The 20760-nt window shown below is 39.6% G+C and overlaps 1 protein-coding gene across 25 annotated transcripts in view; it reads left to right on the top strand.

The window, feature by feature from the left end:
• cacna1db (calcium channel, voltage-dependent, L type, alpha 1D subunit, b) overlaps nucleotides 1-20760 on the top strand; it is a 98849-nt gene that overhangs the window by 70177 nt on the left and 7912 nt on the right. For 10 of the 25 annotated variants that reach the window (XM_042221067.1, XM_042221078.1, XM_042221062.1 and 7 more), the window contains 26 exons: nucleotides 474-561; nucleotides 706-813; nucleotides 988-1040; nucleotides 1126-1272; nucleotides 1405-1606; nucleotides 1747-1905; nucleotides 2986-3096; nucleotides 3751-3828; nucleotides 4314-4397; nucleotides 5993-6034; nucleotides 6787-6915; nucleotides 7672-7737; nucleotides 7861-7952; nucleotides 8041-8200; nucleotides 8319-8446; nucleotides 8669-8765; nucleotides 8951-9053; nucleotides 9754-9855; nucleotides 12631-12767; nucleotides 13325-13441; nucleotides 13740-14182; nucleotides 15918-15944; nucleotides 17643-17783; nucleotides 18088-18245; nucleotides 20214-20326; nucleotides 20438-20572. In XM_042221067.1, the coding sequence (XP_042077001.1) occupies nucleotides 474-561; nucleotides 706-813; nucleotides 988-1040; nucleotides 1126-1272; nucleotides 1405-1606; nucleotides 1747-1905; nucleotides 2986-3096; nucleotides 3751-3828; nucleotides 4314-4397; nucleotides 5993-6034; nucleotides 6787-6915; nucleotides 7672-7737; nucleotides 7861-7952; nucleotides 8041-8200; nucleotides 8319-8446; nucleotides 8669-8765; nucleotides 8951-9053; nucleotides 9754-9855; nucleotides 12631-12767; nucleotides 13325-13441; nucleotides 13740-14182; nucleotides 15918-15944; nucleotides 17643-17783; nucleotides 18088-18245; nucleotides 20214-20326; nucleotides 20438-20572 (3220 nt within the window). The remainder of the gene's footprint in view (nucleotides 1-473; nucleotides 562-705; nucleotides 814-987; nucleotides 1041-1125; nucleotides 1273-1404; nucleotides 1607-1746; nucleotides 1906-2985; nucleotides 3097-3750; nucleotides 3829-4313; nucleotides 4398-5992; nucleotides 6035-6786; nucleotides 6916-7671; nucleotides 7738-7860; nucleotides 7953-8040; nucleotides 8201-8318; nucleotides 8447-8668; nucleotides 8766-8950; nucleotides 9054-9753; nucleotides 9856-12630; nucleotides 12768-13324; nucleotides 13442-13739; nucleotides 14183-15917; nucleotides 15945-17642; nucleotides 17784-18087; nucleotides 18246-20213; nucleotides 20327-20437; nucleotides 20573-20760) is intronic. The other 15 variants (XM_042221076.1, XM_042221080.1, XM_042221074.1 and 12 more) reach the window with 4 other exon arrangements.

Genomic DNA, 20760 nt, shown 5'->3' with positions numbered 1-20760 from the left:
TTCCCTGAACCTTTCTAGACATTACCCAGCACAGCCATATGTGAAAATGGAAATGTGTGACTCAGTCAGAATGGACATTAAATGGTCTTTATCCTGCCATCACCCTAGTAGAAAGTCAGTGTAATATCCAATGTGAGAAAAGTGCGCGTAACTCATCAGTGAATTTATAGAATAAGTAGACTTCATGCCTCTTTTGTGTTTCAGCCGCACTCATGAATCCCTAAACATTACCTAAACTAAATCAGTAGTAGCTACTTAGGGTAATGGCCTAATTCAACTGAAAATTCTGAAGAAGTCATAAGTAAAAACAACTGAATTAACATGTTACATCTTGATTCTCTAAACCCTGTCTGTACTCTGTCACAGTTAAGTGGCTCAGCAGCTAAAACTTCAGTATACTAATACCTCTGTGGGGACATACCCATTAAAAATTACAACCCTTTTTCCCTGATCTGTTTTTCTGTCTCCTATAGGTCGTCCGCCATCTCAGTGGTGAAAATTCTTCGTGTTTTGCGAGTTCTTCGTCCTCTCAGGGCCATCAACAGAGCTAAGGGACTCAAGGTGAGAGTGACAATATCTCTCTCTGTCTATGTGCATGGGTTTAGTTGTCTGTCTGAATTTGCACCCATGTTTGTGCAAACACACGCTTTTGTTGGTGACACAAACTGTGTATTTCTAATAGCACTGTAACTGTATGCTTTGCAGCACGTGGTCCAGTGTGTATTTGTGGCCATCAGGACCATTGGCAACATCATGATCGTCACCACTCTGCTGCAGTTCATGTTCGCTTGTATCGGAGTGCAACTTTTTAAGGTACAGCAATGAGCTATAATGGGAAACAGGCGCACACTGATTGTAAAATCTCACGTCTCTTCTGCACTTCACTAAATTAAACAATGCTTCTACCATAAAATAATAAAAAGCTATACAAAGTTTGGGATTCTTGCACAACACTGCAGCTGACATGATCTGCTTTCTTTTTTAAAGGGTAAATTTTATCGATGCACAGATGATGCAAAGTCCAGCCCAGATGAGTGCAAGTGAGACCTTTGATTCCTTACTGGTTTTGCTTGCATTTTCAGTCTGCACACAGCATATGTAGTTAATATTATCTTTAAATCCCAGGGGTACATATATTCTCTACAACAATGGTGACACTGCGCTGCCCATGGTGAAGGAGAGGATCTGGTATAACAGTGAATTCAATTTTGACAACGTCCTCATGGCCATGATGGCTCTTTTTACCGTTTCCACCTTTGAAGGATGGCCCACGTAAGTACTGTTTTATGTGCGAGATGGAATTTAATGTTTGGTATTTATTTTGCTTCTTCCAAACTAAATCCTGTATTGCCACTGGATAGTAACTGATTATCTTGACTTTCTGTCTCCGTTTTGTCCCTACAGTCTGCTGTACAAGGCCATCGACTCCAACAGGGAGAACATGGGCCCTATCTACAACTACCGCATCGAGATCTCCATCTTCTTCATCATCTACATCATCATCATTGCCTTCTTCATGATGAACATCTTTGTTGGTTTTGTTATTGTTACGTTCCAGGAGCAAGGGGAAAAGGAGTACAAGAACTGTGAGCTGGACAAAAATCAGGTAGGAAAGTCTGTTTATGATTATTTCAAAAGCATGAAGAAATAATGCAACATTATAGCCAAATAATATCTTAATAATTAATTACTTGGTTATGAGTCTCTGCTTCTTTTTGCCTCAACAAACCATCAACACCATGGCAGCGTCAGTGTGTCGAGTACGCTCTTAAAGCTCGCCCTCTTCGGCGGTACATTCCCAAAAACCCCTACCAGTACAAGTTCTGGTATGTGGTGAACTCCACCGGCTTTGAGTACGTCATGTTTGTCCTAATCATCCTCAACACCTTATGCCTGGCCATTCAGGTAAGAACTATTCATTCTGTCTTTAAGGTAAAGTTGAACTGGGTTTACAATCACTACATAGACTTTGTTGCCAAACGTACTGACTCACTCATTCAAGTCAATGATCATCCAATCACGTCCATGGTCACAGGTGTATAAAACACACCTGGGCATGCAGACTGCTTCTACAAACATTTGTGAAAGAATGGGTCACTTGCAGAAGATCTGTAAAAACCGTGCAAGTCCAGCCATGAAGTTTCCTCACTACTAAATATTCCAGAATCAGCTGTTAGTGGTATGGTGTTAGTGTGTGGAGGTCATCAACATTCTATACGATCAATCATTACAGACCTCCAAACTTCATGTGGCCTTCAGATTAGTTCAAGAACAGTGTGAAAAGAGCTTCATGGAATGGGTATCCATGCCTGAGCATCTGCATCCAAGCCCAATATTACCAAGCACAAAGCAAAGCCTCGGATGCAGTGGTGTAAAGCACCAGAGCAGTGGAGATGTACTCTGGTGTGATGAATCTCACTTCTCCATCTGCAAGTCTGATGAATAAGTCTGGGTTTGACGGTTATCTGGAGAAGTACCCTTCTCCTGAAGCAAGATCCATAACGACATGGTGCGCAAGTCTGGTGTAAAAGAACTTGACTGGCCTGCACAGAGTCCTGAGCTCAACCCGATAGAAAACCTCTGGGATGAATTAGAGCGGCGACTGTGAGCCAGGCCTTCTCGTCCAACATCAGTGCTTCTGGAAGAATGTTCAAAAATTGCCATAAATAAAGACAGAAGATTTGAAGCTAGTGTAGGTGAATATGGATGGTGGACATCATATTAAACCGTTTGGATTAAGAATGGGATATCACTCAAGTTCATATGTATGTGAAGGCAATATTTTTGGCAATATAGTGTAGCAAATAAATATTTAATTTATCAGTTTGTCAAATATTGCTGTGCCTAGAAATGTTAGTGGTTGAACTGATCTGCTCTGTACATAATGAGTCTAAAATGATGATGTACAGTCTTTTGTCATATGCTGAAATACGTATTTGTTTCTTAATATTTGTGTGTTTAGTCTGTGCATATGTCTCTTTTCAGCACCATGGTCAGTCTCATTTATTTAACTATGCCATGGACATCCTGAACATGGTGTTCACTGGGGTTTTCACTGTAGAGATGATCCTCAAGCTGATTGCCTTCAAGCCCAGAGTAAGTCTCTTCTCTCCTCTCTATGATTTATTTTATTTTCTGTCAAAAATTGTCCTTAATGCAAAAACTTAAGTGTTTAAGCAAATTATATGCAGATCTATTCAAAGACCAATAGTACCTTAACTCTTTCCCACATGTAGATGACCACCTCTCTACCCTTAATGATGAGTTTTAAAACTCCAGTATATGTTAATAAAAATGCAGTTTGAGGACCATTAAATCAGGTTCCAGGTTTTTCCAAGCTGTGTAGGCAGAGCTCACCCTCAGTAACTTCTGGAGCACCCCCAGTCATTTTGTTCTGGAAGGAGGCCTCAAATATGACAGACACTGCTCAGTTTAGGAAAGCGATACAAGGGTTACCCCTTTTAGGCATTCAAAAGGGAAAGAGTTTTCCTCTAGATGTCCTTTTTATATTTTATCCCCAAAAAGATCAGTGTTTGAGTTTTTACCTGAAGACACTTTTAAGCCAGCCCTCTTTCTTCCTGTTCCTGTTGCCTCCCATCACGGGCTCTTTGCTCAAATCTCATCCTTCCACTGATTTCTTATCGTCACCCTCCTGTACCCCTCACTGTAACCTCTTATACTTTCCTGCATCACCCTCCTCTCCTGCCTCCCCCCTCTCCTCCTGCTGGCTGTGCATGCTGCCATATTCAGGGCTATGTCGGGGACGCCTGGAACGTCTTCGATGCTCTGGTGGTGATTGGCAGTGTAGTCGACATCATACTCAGCCAGGTAGAAAGACGTCAGTATGTAGAACTCTGTCATTCCCTCTTCCTGCTCTCCAACTGCTACTGCCACTCTCCTTTTTTCCATCCTTCACATCTTTTCTCCTTCCTTACCTTCCTGTCTTAAATTAGTGTTGAATAGTGTCTGCACTTGAAATGGTCTTTTAAATCTTTGTCGGGCTCAATGGTTGATAAGCACCACAGGCCAAATATCTGCTAAATAACCTGAAAATCTGTTGTTAGCTTTCGGGGGCAATAAGTGCCAACAAACAGCATGTATTCCTTTAAGCCAGCAATAATAAAAGTTGGCACTCTCACAAGCTCAGACAGGAAAACCTTTTCAGCCTCGCTCTGTTATATCAAAGCACAACTTTTTGATGCTCTTTTCTTTCTGTCTTTCACACTTCTTTTTTTACTACTTCTTCCTTTTCTTCCTGGCTTTGTTGTCTCTCTTTCTTCTTTTCTGTGTGTCTTTGTTGCCTGTGCTTGCAGAACTATTTTGCTGATGCATGGAACACGTTTGATGCCTTAATTGTTGTGGGTAGCGTGGTTGACATTGCCATCACTGAGATCAATGTAAGTAATCATTTATCGCACATGTCTTGCTGTGTCTTCCGCTGCAGGAGTGCCTTGCTGTAGCATCAGTGTTACAAATCAAGGGCGCAGCTGTCTTTTTTCAGGCATTAGGAATTATTTTTGCAGTTTCATAACAGGAAAAGCTGCTGCTTTAAAAAACATGTAATCGACTCAAGCTTTTTAACCCTTACATACTGTTCAGGTCAGATTTAATCTGTTTTTAGGTCATCTGAAGACTGATGACTTTTCCAAAAGTAACCAAAAATAAACAAAAATGAAAATATGTTAAAACTTCATACTGTTGTACAGTACAAACTAAGGCTGTTCTGGGTCAAATTTTGACCTGTATCTATTCAAATGAACTTTAGAGCCACCGGTGTGGATCATTTAAGGAAAACTGGCATTTTAGGGAATCTTAAAACTGTAAAGCCTGTGTCTTTATGTATTTTTTATGGGACAGTAATGAAAGAGTTCAAGGAAGGGACTGACCTATCAGGAGAATTGTGTTCCCACCACATTTGTCCAGGTTGCTGCAGAGACCTGCTGGTCTTTTAAAATAGTTAAACAGTGTAGGAATGATCATATATGGCGCACTTAAGGAGCAGAGGTCATAAGCGCCTGGAATGTGATAGAATAAACACAAAATAAACAAATTAGAATCCATCTACTCAGAGCTAACTGAGCTTAAACTAACTGAGTGTAGCCGAGATTAAAAGAGCTCAAAAGAGGGCTTTGGGTCTTTTATAAGATTATAAAAGCACTTCAGTTGCCGTTCAGTGAGTGTGGGGAAACACGTGTGCGGTCATGTAAACGGATGAAATATGAACAGTATGTAACGGTTTCACCACTTTATTTAGTGACACACATTTGATAATTATTTAGTCAATCCAGAAAAAGGGAGACATTGGTTTTTGTGTCAGCGTACTGTGGTTTGAATGAAAAGAGTGAAAAAGGATCTTTTATTAAATTGGCATTAAAAAAAAAAGAATTGATAAAATAGCAAGTTAAAAAATCTAATTAGATCTACTAAGATCTTGTTTCTTAATTATATACGTACTTAATCTGTGAATGAATTTGTTATACTGCTACTGCAAGGCAACTCTTTGTCCTTTTCTGTGGCTCATGTTAACACTGATTTCACGCTCTTTGCCACCTTTTCCATGTCATGATGTGTGTCTGTTTGAATTTTTTTGAATGACTGTTTAAAATAAGACACCTCCTGTAATTGAAATATAGAACTTGGTAGTAATAAACAGAATAAATCCTGCGACAGAAAGCTTGCTCTTTAGTAGAGCAACAGGTATTTGCATTCTTTTTTCCATGAATCTTATTTATGGTGTTACTGCTTAGAATATGTGGCGACAGGCTTACACTGCTGATCTTGTTCTTGTTGGTAAGTTTTGATGCTGTGTTGTTTGTGTTGTTGTTGTTTTGTTTTTTTTAAATAAAGTTCCATCTGAGAGCTTTTAATGTATTCGGATGTTGAATGAAGCACAGGTCACTGATGATATGTGATGTTTGCAGCAGCACTTACCTGTGAATGGTTTGGTGCTGGTTCGTATGACTCGGATTAACTTTAGGCTTTTGGTTTCAAGTCGGCAGCCATTCCTGTTGTCAAGGTGATAGTGGAGCCAGGGGTAAGAAGCCCCTCCTCTTTTATTTAAGACCCTCACCCTTCTGTGACCATCCAAAAAAAAAAGTCAAAAGCATCAGCATCTTTCTGTTATTACACTTTTTGCTCAGTTACTGCTGAAAATCTTTTTTAAATACCAGAACTGATTGAATCACTTGTAAGGGTTTGTGTTGAACTCTCAGTGTCTGTCACAGTCCCGTTTTGAATCCACCTGGTTTGTTGCATTTTGGCACCAGTTTTCAATCTGCTGATTTTTTTGTCCCGTCTTGGTGCATGGCATGACACGCGGGATTAAAACTGGCCTTTTTGTCCTTCATTCTAGTGTAGCTCTGTGTAGCATTAGCAGTCAGGTTATTTAAAATGAACTGCTCTTGACTTCGCTCTTATGTATTTGCAGATAAAGCTCTCTGTAGTTGTCCACAATTACATGCGCATTTAAATTTCCCATATGTGCAAGTCCTCCAGGTCTGTTAATGGCATGGCGTTTAACACACAAGTTGTTCTGCATGCTTGTTTATTGTCGTCACTGTAAACAGTTTCTAAAGTCCAAAGTGGGAGGCTTTTTCACAAGCATTTAAATTTATTTGGTGTTGCTTGGTAACTAATATGTCCCATACATGACTCTCATAAAGAATGCATGTATGACTGACTGCATGAATGAACGAGTGTTGCATATCTTCATTAGTGTGCTGGAAAATGGAAAATGTTCCTTTTATTTCTTTGTCCCATAATAACTCTTGCCCTCATCCGCTTCAGAACACAGAGGACAGCGCTCGCATCTCCATCACCTTCTTCCGCTTGTTCAGGGTGATGCGATTGGTCAAACTGCTGAGCAGGGGTGAGGGAATCAGGACTCTCCTGTGGACCTTCATCAAGTCCTTCCAGGTGAGACTGTAGCAGAGAGAAGGGACTCACCAAAGACCCCATGATACAATATTATCACAGTATGTTATTATTGCCATTTTAAACATGCTGAGTTAATGCAGCAACATTTATTTGGATATAGTATGATTTATCACCTTTGTTTTCCAACTACAAATCATTTCCCCTAAGGTAAACCAGTATCTGTATTATCTAATGAGATAAAATTCTCAGTCTGTTCCACTCACTTAACTATTTTTTATTAAGGAGACAGACTGAACTGAAAACATATATTAACCTATTATAATGTATTATCAGTATAATAAATATACTCACCTCTTTTGTCCCATCAAGTAAAAAATTCCAAAATAAGTTCATATGTTTGACTTAAATGTATATGATGTTTTTCTTCTTTATTTGTCCAATTCCTTGATCTTTGTCTTACCAAAACACCATAACACTGCACATTCCTTCAGAGTGCTCTCAGTCTTTTGATTTGCAACGTAAACTGTGGTGTATGGTGCTAATTCTCGGAGAAATATATTTTCCACCACAGTAAATAACTAACACTGCTTAGGGTTGTGATGAAAACCAAACCAACCAGAAGTAGAAGTATGTTGAAATGAGCTTGCAGCAGGCGCACTCGAAAAACTGATAGGGGCATGTTTTGTTGCGTAGAATACCAACATAAAATAGAAGCAGTTATGACTTGACACTGCTCAAGTTAAACTGCAGATTTCACAGCGTCCAAGTTCTTTTTTCTTTTTTTCCCTCCCTCAGGCTCTTCCCTATGTCGCACTCCTGATAGCCATGCTGTTCTTCATCTACGCTGTAATTGGAATGCAGGTAATTTGTTAGGAAATGGTATCGTTACATGAAACGGTGGGACCTGTTAGACACCCTGCACAATATGTATGTCTTTCTTTGAGAGAATCTAAGCATTAATGGGATATTTCTTCTCTTTTTTAGGTGTTTGGGAAAATAGCAATGGTAGATGGGACACAAATCAACCGCAACAACAACTTTCAAACTTTTCCCCAAGCTGTCTTGATGCTGTTCAGGTCAGTATGTATTTGTACATAATAAATGTATCTTTATTTTTTATGTACGGCTGCAGCTGTGTTGACGTTGTTCCTCGTTCACTGTTAGGTGTGCTACAGGCGAGGCCTGGCAGGAGATCATGCTAGCCTGCATGCCAGGCAAGCTGTGCGATTCAGAGTCAGACTACAACCCTGGGGAGGAGAGGACCTGTGGCAGTGGCTTTGCCATTATCTACTTCATCAGCTTCTACATGCTCTGTGCTTTCCTGGTAAGCTTCAGCCATCTGACTGTGTTCAAAGTGACTAATTTTTACACGCAGACCTGAGTTTTCACTGTCCCGTGCACAGTTTCTGTTACAAAAAATGTTGCATGTTTTTTTCTTTCAGATCATAAACCTGTTTGTTGCTGTCATCATGGATAATTTTGACTATCTGACCCGTGATTGGTCCATTCTCGGGCCGCACCACTTGGACGAGTTTAAAAGGATCTGGTCAGAATACGACCCAGAAGCAAAGTTAGTACTTGGAACCAGTTGTGAAGAGTAGTCTGAAGCATTTTCTCTTGTTATTTATCTCTTAAATGGTACACTATACTAGTGTTAAAAACGACTCCATTAAATATGATAGTTATTTTTTATAATTGTAAATTCTCTAAAGTGTACATACTTATTAGGACCTGTGCCTGTAGTGGAGACTGCTTGCTTGGTGTGATGCATTTAATCTGAATGTGCTGTCAGGGGCAGGATAAAGCATCTCGATGTAGTTACTCTACTGAGGAGGATCCAACCCCCGCTGGGCTTTGGGAAACTTTGCCCTCACAGAGTGGCCTGTAAGGTGGGTTTCCACAACTTTCCATACAATAGCAATGAAGATAATGCACTGCACTGCCACTCTTTTACTGTATCACCTAAAATACGTTGCAGCTTTTGTACATTTCACTCATTAAACTTGCAGTTTTCACATTACTAATTTAACATTAGGCGCCTCAGTGTTAATCTGTGTTTTGGATTATTTTACAGCGTCTGGTGGCAATGAACATGCCCCTGAACAGTGATGGAACTGTAATGTTTAATGCCACCCTGTTTGCTTTGGTCCGCACTGCTCTCAAGATTAAGACTGAAGGTGAGTGTGCACCTTTAGCCGCTTTTGGATCTGCAGAATTATTGTTTGCTTTCTTATAGATTGGTTTAGCATTTTAGAGCTGTCTGCCATGTTGTGTAGTATGCAGTTGATTGCCTTTTAAGCGTTATGACATTTTGACTTTTTAAGTAGGAGGACTAAGAGGTGAGGCTAATGGGATCAGTGACCTGTTGTATGTGCAGCAGCTTAAGATTACAGCCCAGAGAAACCACTGCAGCACAGTGAAGTTAATAGGAGACAGATTTAAATGCACTGGGAATCAAGTCTTACATTGAAATCAGCATTAAATAAGGAAAAAACACATTTCAGTTGAATATTTAACGAATAAAATAAGTGGGCACTTAAAGCTTCACACAGGCATATACTATTTAACTGAGCAGTTGAAAAGTATGTCACTCTGAGTTGAACCACTTTTATTTTTGTCACCCAAACTCAGTTGTTCCTTCCAGAATTAACACAAGAGGGTGCTATAGATCATATTTAAGTAGTAGTTCCTCCTGCAGTCCACTGCATAATCAACATGGCCATTTTATTAAAAAAAGGTAACTTAGCACCAAAGTAAAGCATAATCATTAATTACAACTCATGATGGTAAGAAATGTTTTGACGTATGTTGTGACTGTGTGTGAAAAGCAGACTTCGTACTCTTACTTATTTTTAACCTTGGTTGCACTTTTCAAAGGGAACCTGGAGCAAGCCAATGAGGAGCTTAGAGCTGTGATCAAGAAGATCTGGAAGAGGACCAGTATGAAGCTACTGGACCAAGTGGTGCCTCCTGCAGGCGGTCAGTGGTCGTTGTACACAAGTGCACAGGGACAAAACTGCTTTCGTTGCTTTCGTCAAGTGACAGTCTCTCTCATGTGTCTGTTCCATTCTCTTGCTCACATGATAAAAATAATTTTACAGATGGATTCTTATATGTATATATATCTTTTTTTTATATTTCCAAACAATAATAGTGGAAGCCTAAGCATGCTAAGTACGTCTGAAGCCAAAATAATTTTAAAGTCAACAAAAGAATCAAGACGGGTTCCTCGCCTTGTGATGTAGATCAGTAGGTGTAAAGGACAAGGTGAAGTACAGATAAGAATAAGCTTTATGAAACAGAAAACAGGAGGTGAAGAAGAACCCACAGGAAGCCTTTATCATCCTGTTTTTGCCTTTCTGAAACTGCAAGACCAGCTGTTTTACTACAACAAAACTTTTAATTTGTTGTGAAGTTAAGCTTATGTATTTCACAGAAACTCACCTTATTCCTTTCAGTTGAAAAGTGTCACTGTTAACCACAATGATGTGTTTCATATGTTTAACGATAACTCAAACAGCATCTTCTCATAAAGTGGTCAGTTTGTTGGAGAGTCAGTTTTATAATCTAAGTGAGAGGCTTTCACATTGTTGTGCTAGCATAGCAGCTCCATCTTTTCTATGCTTGTACTGCATGTCTTTGTGTGCATTAGCTCGCTAACCGCTCTCTTTTCTTTTTCGCCAAGCCTCTCTGTTCTACAGCTTCCTTTGTTTTCAGTCACTGGCCTTCCTTTCTTCTCTTTCTGCCGTCCTGAGCTCTTTGGAGCAGTTCTGTTTTAGTCTGGTGGCATGAAGCTACTGATACCTCACTTACTTCATCGGGCTCTGTCCAGAAAGGGAATCCACATGTGGGCATAGTTATGATCCCTTTACACCAGGATGCTTTTGTTCTTAAGAAAAACAAAAAGAGTCAGGGATTATTGGTTTTGAGATGTCGCTCACACGTGTAAAATCAGTTCATTCGTTTTCAGCAAACTAATACTTGAATTAAGGCAAGGAGTTCCTTAAAAACGCAAATCGTAAAAATCCCAAATGCGATTTTTCTGGGGGGAAAAATCTTACTTAATTGTTAAGTAAGATTTCATCCTTCCTGTCGAGGAGTTACATGTTTTTGAAAATGAAATTGGTGAGGCTATGTATTTACTAAACTACAAGAAATTAGCAATTTCGAATGATCCAGTCATTCTTTTCTGCTTATCCAATCAGGCTCGTGGGGAGCCTGGAGCCTATCCCAGCTATCCCAGGTAGAGGCAGGGTCACCAGTCTGTCACACAGACATGACCAGACTTACTCAGATCATCAGTTTCTGATTTTAAAATACAGATGAGCATTTTTAAAATACCTTTTTTTGGCTCTATATCTTTGGTCCTTTCTGAACAGAGCCCTGTGCAGCTTAACTCTGGCTGTGTCGTGTGTGTAGAGAAACGAGTCTGATACCTAAAGATGGATCATAACCACATAAAGGTCACCGCTCTCTTTGGACTCCTGGAGGGAATATTGGCCACAACATTTGTCACGTTTACTCAGTTCCCCTCCAGTTAAAATGGGTTATGGAGAGGTGGTGACAAACCGAGAGAAAACCACTTGTTTCTTGCACACAGTGATTCAGCTGGCTTTTTTTGTTATTGTCCAGCATCTCTCCCTGTTCTGCTTCAGCAGCGACTTATCTGAGAGAATTAGAGCCAAGCCCAATAAGCCTCCCTGCATGGCAGATAGTGTGCACTGTCATCGCTTCCCTTCTGGCTAAACTAAGTTTATGTTTTGTGTCTTGATAGAAGATCTGTAGAGCTTACCCTTGCTTCTATAAACCTTTTACTCTGCTGTTTTCTTGCATGCGCTTCTTGCTACAGATCATATCATTGGTCTAACACATAAAACACTTCTGCTTGTCTGTCTCTGAAATCATAGATGCTTAAATTTTAGTTAAGTCTGCAGTCACTGTACAATATGTGCAGGCATAAATGCTTCGGTTTATTTGAATTGATAATAAACATGCGTCTGCGTCCTTATTTTTTTTTTTTTAGAAATCTGTTATATAAACTTCATTTTTGAAGATTGTGCTTCACTTTTTTGAGCGAGGTTTTTGTGTATTTGTGGTTTTTTGTATGTTGCAAGAGTCTTTCATAATTTCGTGGATTTTAGAAATGAAGCAAGATGCAAGCTGCAGGCTTAAATGTTATCAGTCATCAAGATTAATCTTGCTGTACTGTACATGATTTTCTGAGAGCAAACGTCTTTTGCAGAGGTAGACAGTCAGATACTCAGCTATTATTAACAGTTCTGAGTTTATATCTTTATTTCTTTGTTTACTATGAATCTGACAGTACTTAGTAATAGGCCTGAGAAAAGACATATTTTTCATGTGCTCAAAAAATGTGCTCATGCATGCAGCAGTTGTTAACCTCTTGGAGCTTCTTAGGCAGAAAGGTCAGTGTCCTGGTTAAGCATTGAGGATTTATGGCATTTTGGGATTATCGGTTAGTACTCTTTTGGGATTTGGAATAAAGCTAAAATATTTGGTTTCATTTCCAAGATGTTGTCTCTTTTCCCAACATGCTGCAGTAGTGGTGCTTCATGATTGTGATTTTTTTTTAGTTGTGATGACACATTAAATGTTCTCTGAGCTGGGGACATAGCAGCAGTAGGAGTAACTGGCTGAGTATTTTGAATCTTGAGTGCATGGATATGAGCTGATTTTCGGTGTTGAGGTGTTTTGGTGTTGACCTGGGAGGCTTTGGTGTGTCTGCTCACTCAGATGACGAGGTAACAGTGGGGAAGTTCTATGCCACCTTCCTGATACAGGACTACTTCAGAAAGTTCAAGAGGCGCAAGGAGCAAGGTCTTGTGGGAAGGCGCTCATGGGAGAGGCTGAATACCACCTTGGCTCTACAGGTGAGGAAAGTGCAACGTTTCAGTCAGTCAATTCAGTGCACAGTGAGTAATTTATGGAGTCTAAGTGAGCAGTTCATCCAAATTAATTAAGGTGAGCACTATCAAACTGTCAGTTTTGACTCATTTTTGCAATAAAAGCCTTTCTTTGTGCTCATCACATTACGGGCACATGAATAAACAATAATCACTACCTACTACAAGTCACTGAGTCAGGTGTTCTGTGGAACTTTCCAATGAGACCTTTGGCAACATATCATAATCAGAAGTGGGGGAATCGCGTGGGAAATCTGGAAAAACCAAACCCTGTTTGCACACAGTGTGTTAACAAAAGAAGAGAAAGCATGTCTATTATGATGTGGGTGCAGTGGCTCTTGCCTTTCTTCCCGTCTTTTGCAAACATCAGTCAAATCTGAAAAAACTCTAAAAGATTGATGAAATCTTTAAACAGATGTTTTGTTCATTTGTTCGGGAAGATTTATTTTCATGCATGAGAACATCGAAATGTTTGTTAACAACAATACTAATGAGGTTTGCTTTGACACACGTCCTTTTTGCAGGCTGGCTTGCGTACACTACATGACATTGGACCAGAAATCCGTCGTGCCATATCGTGTGACCTGCAGGAGGAAGGACTAGTAGATGAAAATGCAGAGGAAGAGGAGGAAATCTACAGAGTAAGATTTCCAGAGAAATTCCCCTGATGTGCACAGGAGTGTGTTAATGCGATTCCTACGAATGTCCTTTGTTGTTTTTGTTCTTAATGCCACTTAACTCTGTGATTGATATGCTTCCAACACATCTCAATACTTAATAAGTCACTCACTTCATTGCATAGAATTTTCCAGGAAATCTGAGAATGGATATTTTGTCAAACTGTCACTGGTTCTCTCTGGTAGAAAAGAGTATGTTCTGAGTTTAGTTTCATTTATTAAGCAGTCATATTTAGTCTTCATTTCTGGTGTCTCCGTGCAGCGTAATGGCAGCCTTTTTGGGAACCATGTCAACCACATAGGTGGGGATCAGCAAGGCTCTTCTCACCCCACCACTGTCACACAGCGGCCACTACAGATCCTGCCCTTCTCCAGCGCTGCCTCGACCGAGCCCCCGCAAATCGTCAGGAGAGCCAGCAGTAACGATAGAGAAGGAGAGACAGAACTGAACTCTTCATCAATCCTGTGCAATCAACTTCATCACACCACTCATTACCCTCACTGTAATTCCACTTGTGTTCAGTCGCCAATACCTTCCAATGCCAACCTCAACAATGCCAATGTGCCCTCACTTCTCTCCATGACCATTGCGAGGCAGCAGAAGTGTTTAATACGGAGTCGCCCATCCTCCACCAGAAACGCATCATCAACAACTACTTACAGCAAAGGACTGCAAGGCAAGCCTTGGAAGTCGCACTCCACAAGGTTGGTTAAAGGACACATAAGTGCAGTGTTAAAATCCACAGTAGCTATGCACATTTGTTGCATGGTCCTTTTCTTTGTGTAGAATAAAGCACCCGTTTTGAAGTGGGTTTAATAAACACACTGCAATGTGGAGAGAAACATCCCAGCCAAGGATCATCTCTGCCGCCCTCACATCTTATATATACACACACAGACAAAGACCTTCCACAACTCTTACATGCTGGCCCATCTCATGGGGGATGAGGGCTATACCCTCAGGCACATCCATAAAGCCTTGTCACTTACAGAGAGAATCATGACCCTATTTTCTGTCACCTTAAGATTTACATTCCTGATAAGCAGAAGGAGTTTCACTATCTATTTAACATCTCCCATGAACTTACAATGGCCTCACTGTGTGCGCATATATGTGTGATAGAGCATAAGGCCCATTTGTAGTGCACATGCATACAACTAAGTAAAAAAGCGATATGGTTAAAATATTTGTATTTAATACATGAATAAATAAATCTGCCAGTACAACTGTTTACACTTACACTAACACAGTATGTTAATGACTTTTTCCCCTGACATTTCAGAAGTTTGGTCTGGCAGTGCACTGTATGATATAATGTATATCATTACATTATAGTTCACTGCATTAAAAAGATCTCAGTTTTGTAGTGTTTTATCAGTATGTATTTAACAAATGATCGCTTTTATAGATTCATTCATCTGCATGTTCTATATTCTCGGTTACATTGAGTCCTGTGAAAAACTAAGTGCACCCCTTTATTCAGTGGCTTGTAGAACCACCTTTAACTGTGCTAACTTGAACAGTTGTTTTCTTTATGTCTTTATCGCTCACATCATTGTGGAGGAATTTTGACCAACTCTTCTTTACTACATTATTTCAGATCGTTGACGTTTGCAGGTATTCATTTATGCGCCGCTTTCCAAAGGTCCCATTTAAATTGTCTTGAGGGCTGGGCTCTGCAAACTCTGTAGATTTCTTGCTGTGCCTGGGATCGTTGTCCTGTTGCACGTCCCAATTCGGGTTAAGCATTAGCTGTCAGAAAGACGGCCTCACATTTGATTACTACTACTACTTACTTTGGTATACAGAGGAGTTCATGATCAACTCAATGACTGTGAGGTGTCTTGGTCCTGTGGCTGCAGAACAAGCACACATCATCATCCTTCCACTAACGTACTGGTATGAGGTGTTTGTGCATTATACTGTAGCCAAACTTCTCTATTTTGGTCTCACATGTCCAAAGGCATTTTTTCAGAGGAAGTTTTGCAAACCTAAACCATGCTGCCATCTTTTTTTGAGAGAGAAAAGGGTTTCCTCTGGCAGCCTTTCTAAACAAGCCAACTTTCTTCAGTCTTCTTCTAATTGTGCTGTCATGAACTTTAAAAAAAACATGCTAACTGAGGCTGTCGGGTCTGACATATTGCACCTGGGTTTGTTGCAGTTCCTAGGAATCCACAGTTTGAATGTTCGGTGGTGTTCATTCTTGGAAAAACCGTGGCATCATGTGACCTCATTTCTTATCTGTAATTTGTGGATTATTTATAGATCTTGTTTTCTAGCAGGAGCGAAAAACCGACAAGACCATTTAAACATTTCAGCTTGTATCCTCTTTTCATTTGTCATTGCATGAACCCCCCCTCCCCTCCCCGTCCTGGTTTCCGGTTCCAACAAATCCCGTCTATCTGCCTGATCCATCTCCTCTTCCTGTCCCTGGAGCAGGACACGCTACTATGAGGCCTATATTAGGTATGTACATGATGTTAATGCTCACAGAGCTTCAAAGCATATTGGTTTTGTGTACGATTGTCACAAAACATGTGAAAGCTTCTGACCTTTTAATCCAAAAAATTATAAATGGGCCAGTTTATACAGTATATATGTGGTGACTGGTTGAATTAGCAGTCTATGGGAAAGCAACTCTATGACAATAAGGATTATTACTATTTGTACAAACCCACTTTCAAAGAGTTTTGACATTTTTGCAATGATTTGCAAATTCATATATAAATCTTTTATTCACAGCAGAGCATATTAAATATATCTAGTGTTTAAACTTAGACATTTGACTATTTTGTAAAAAAATATTAGCTTGTTTTAAAGTTGATGGCAGCAACACGTCTAAAAAAGTTGGGACAGGGGGAACAAAAGACTGGAAAAATTAGTGGTATTAAAAAGAGGATCATAGAGAGGCAACATTTCTCAGAGGTAAAGATGGGAAATATGCAAATAAACTGTAAGTATATGTCACTGTCAGTTGCAGCATAAGATGTGTAACAATTTCAGAATATTCTTCCTCAAATTTGTGAAGATTTTAAATAGATCTTCATCTACATAAGATCATCAAAAGATTGAAAGAATCTGGAGTGGAACAAGAGTAAAAATCGGTACTGCAGGCCGTTAATCTTCAGGCCCTCAGTCAATACTGCATTAAAAACAACATTGTCTTTAGTGCCATCCATAAATGCAGATTAAAGCTGTAGAGTCTGTATTTCCACAGGCCCCGCTAGTTTAGAGACGTATTCCTCATGAAGAACAAAACCAAGACAGAACATCTTCAACCGGTCTTTTACTCGCTAACGAGGAAAGGCTTGGTCAGAACCAGCCTCCTCCCAGAACTTCGAGAGGCTCGAGAGGGGGTCAGACAAAGGAACGTCCTTGATCCTATAGTTTGAACTGAGCCTTTACAAATTTAAGAAAAACAATGACAACATTCAACAATCTGACTTAACAAAAGCTCTACCATACAAAGAAGAAGCCATATATGAACATGATCTAAACATGCTGTCATCTCTGGGCCAAAACTCAGTGAAAATGGAAGTCAGACAAACTGAACTGTGAAATTCTTTCTGGAAAACTTGAACACTGGACTAAAGATGGTGTGGACAACTTGTTGTTATCAGTGCTCAAGCTCTACAGCTCTGTGGGTGGCATTAGCACCTGTGGAATTGGCACCTTGCAAATGCACTATTATTGCTGAGAGGTACTACAGTTTTAGAGCAGCATAAGCTCCCATCCAGAACACCTGTTTTTCTGATACAGAAAAACTTCTCCTAAGAGTCAAGTAATTGGACTTTTCAGTTCTCAGATGTTTGTGGACTGTTAATTAAAGTGGAAGGGATGCTACACAGTGGTGAAAATGGCCCTATCCAAATTTTTCTGTGCTTTTTCTGTGCTGTCATCAAATTCAAAATGACCTTTTTGTTTTTGAATTGAAAGTAAATATTGTAACACATTCGATGTGTTTTCTGTGTTCTATTTAATTTTAAAAAGGAGTCAAGTTTTTATGTTTGCAAATCACCAAATTCAGCTTTTACCTATATTCTATACAGCATCCCAACTTTTTTAGAATGCGGATGCAATAATCTGAAGAAAACAGATGATAATGGTTAATCCAATCCAGCGACATCAGTATGATTTACTGTGTCTTTGCTGTTTGGATGCCAGGTCAGAGAGCAGCGGAGCACTTTATCCCACCATTCGTCGAGAGGAGAGGGGCAATGGGGACAGCGATGAAGAGAGAGGCTCAGGCGAGTACTTCAGTGGGGAGGAATTTCATGAAGATGACATCATGCTCACAAAGGAAAGGTAATTCTGGAAAAGAAAAGTCGGTTTAATCTAATCTGAGGAAAGCGTGAGATAAAATTGACACACCAGCTACGTAAATGCAGCCGTGGTTTTACTACTGTGTACCGATGACTTCACGGAAGTATTTTCTTTCCTCTGAGTTCAGCTGTTTTATATCTAGATTGAGCACTTGTGGTTTATGCTGGTGGTTAATGTCACCAGTCTATTACTTTTCTGTGTAACTTTCTTTCCACTGTTTGCGTCCCGTGACATCATAGTTACAGATAAAGTTAATTTTCAAAGTCTTTGTCTTTTTGTGTCAAAGGCTGTCCAACAATGAATGCCATGATGATGCAGAGGGAGATTTTGACCTCGTTTCCAGGGGTGACTGCCAGTCTGAAAGTTACTGTGACGATGATCAACGGCCAATCTACCAGGACAGCAGGGCGTCACCCAGGAAATGGTTTTTACCCTCACCTCAAGGTGAACTGATACTTTTTTGTTTTTGTCACTGCACCTGTGAAATTTAATAAAGGATCATTTTACTTGTTGTCTGCAAGAAATTTCTCAAGTCAGATGTTTATTAGCTGATTCAGGCAAATTGATCTCACATCTGTGAACTATGCAGAACTTACTAATTTGTACCATTCATTTTGAATCAGTACTGTCATTGCATGGTACATTACTGTATGTAAATTATTGTTAAACGGCTAGGGTGTCATCTAGCTATGTTTTTAAATGGGTGAGGTTCATAGAGAAATTACCTCGTTGTTGAAAGAAAAGAACTTTTTTTTTTACTCATCCAATATAACATGAATTGATGAGAACTGTTGTAAATTAATGGATAACAGAATAAGAGTCTGACTGATGTAGGATTTTAAAAATAGATAAAAAAAAATATTTGGTGAGTAAAATTTGAATATATAGAGGCTAAAAATGATTTTCTTTAGGGCACAAAAAACATAAACAGATTTGAATAACATTTATTATTTTTGGTGATTAATCACTCCTTATTAAAGAAAAGGATTTTTATTTTAAAATAAATTTCATTTACACTCCCTGTAGATTATTCACTTATGTTCTGCACGACTCTGCTCAGATTAGCACGTTGTTGTGTTTTGTGTTCCATACAGATGTGTTGCTAGATGTGTCCTCTGTTGGACAAAAAATGCAACATCAACTCTCTTAACATGATTGAAGGATGTTTTTAATGTTTTTTTTCTTTATTTTTTCTTTTTTTAATGTTCACTTATCGGCTGTTATATAGGCCGAAACATATATACTTACAAATAGCTAATATTACTCGCTAATATTGGTGAACTGGCACGGAATCATTAATAATAATTCACTTTTTTTTTTGTAGTTCCAGTGGCACATTGTGTTAAACTTATGAAAGTTTATTGTGTTAACAGTTTTATGTTATATGTTAGCACAGATAAGAACTGTGTTATTTTTTTTAAAGGACTAATAAACTTGGCTAACTGACTGAAGGACTCCACATGGGAAGAAGCATAAAAATCTACAAAAATATTCATTACTGCCTTCAAGCACAAAAACACTCTCCATCAGATAATATTTGTTTAGCTGCTAGCTGATAACTGTTGTGATAGCCAGAGATGTACTTGATGTACTTCTCTGCTAGTGCACTGACGCATATCACTGCTCTCACGCTCTGTTTAAAGCAATGCAGGTGCGCACTGGTTTATCAAATCTTGAGGTTTTTCGTTTGTTTTTTTGTTTAATTAGATTTTCATACCCTAGAAAATAGCCTTCTTTCCTTAGGATAAGAATACCAGCTCATACGTCACACAGTCAAGAAGGCAGAGCAGAACAGTTAACTGGAATCTGTTGCGCTGATAAGCATAGAAAGCACCTATTAATGGTCATTTAGCAGTTTGATAAGATAAGATAACCTTTATTAGTCCCACACGTGGGAAATTTGTTTTGTCACAGCAGGAAGTGGACAGTGCAAGTTATGAAGCAAAAATTAGAATACAATAAGAATAAATACAGTACACAACTGTACAGAATAGAATAAAATACTATATACAGTAGAATAAAATATACAATAAGATAAAAATAGAATACAAATGCTATATACAACTGAGTAAAAATACGATGACAGAAAAGATTATTGCACTTAGTGTTATTGCACATGTGTGGATGTGTGTGTTTGATCAGTTAAAGTCTTTATTGTGGAGTCTGACAGCAGTGGGGAGGAAAGACCTGCGAAATCTCTCCGTCCCACACCGTGGGTGCCGCAGTCTCCCACTGAAGGAGCTGCCCAGTGCTGTCACAGTCTGCTGCATGGGGTGGGAGATGTTGTCCAACAGGGATGATAAGCATAAAAGAAAACAACATGTCATTGCAATAATTGCAGTTGTCTATAAATGTCTGTGGATTTATGATGAATGATTGCATTAATCACTACTGTTCTCTGTGTCCTCTCAGCCTCTAACAGACCAACATTCAACTTTGAGTGTCTTCGGAGAAGAAATAGTGGAGACGGTGCTCCTCCTTCTCCATCATGCACAGCTCTTCCACTACACCTGATGCAGCAGCATGTACCTACACCTTTTTGGGGCATTAATATTGTGATGATGAAGGAATGGCACCTCTAAGAACTGTTGTTTTTTTACGTTTTGTTTTTTATCTCTGCTCTCAATCACTTACAGGTGATGGCGGTGGCCGGTCTCGACGCAAGCAAAATTCACCGTCTTTCTCCCACAAGGTCCATGCGTTCGTGGGCCACACCTCCTGCCTCCCCAGTTAGCCGTGACTTCTCGCCCAGTTACACGCCCCTTATACAGGTCTCATTATTGAGTTGTTCTTGGCAACCCCCCCCCACCCCCACCAAGCTACTGTTTGGGCCATTATATGGATACACCGTAATAACATGGGAATGGTTGGTGATATTAAAGTCCTGTTTGTGGCACATTAGTATATGTGAGGGGGCAAACTCCTCAAGATGGGTGGTGACCATGGTGGCCATTTAGAA

Source organism: Haplochromis burtoni, unplaced genomic scaffold (assembly GCF_018398535.1).
Source record: "Haplochromis burtoni strain Fernald_Lab_line unplaced genomic scaffold, NCSU_Asbu1 Contig_60, whole genome shotgun sequence".
NCBI lineage: Eukaryota > Metazoa > Chordata > Actinopteri > Cichliformes > Cichlidae > Haplochromis > Haplochromis burtoni.
The sequence above is the reverse complement of the archived record's forward strand: the minus strand, read 5'-3'. Positions and strand labels throughout refer to the sequence as shown.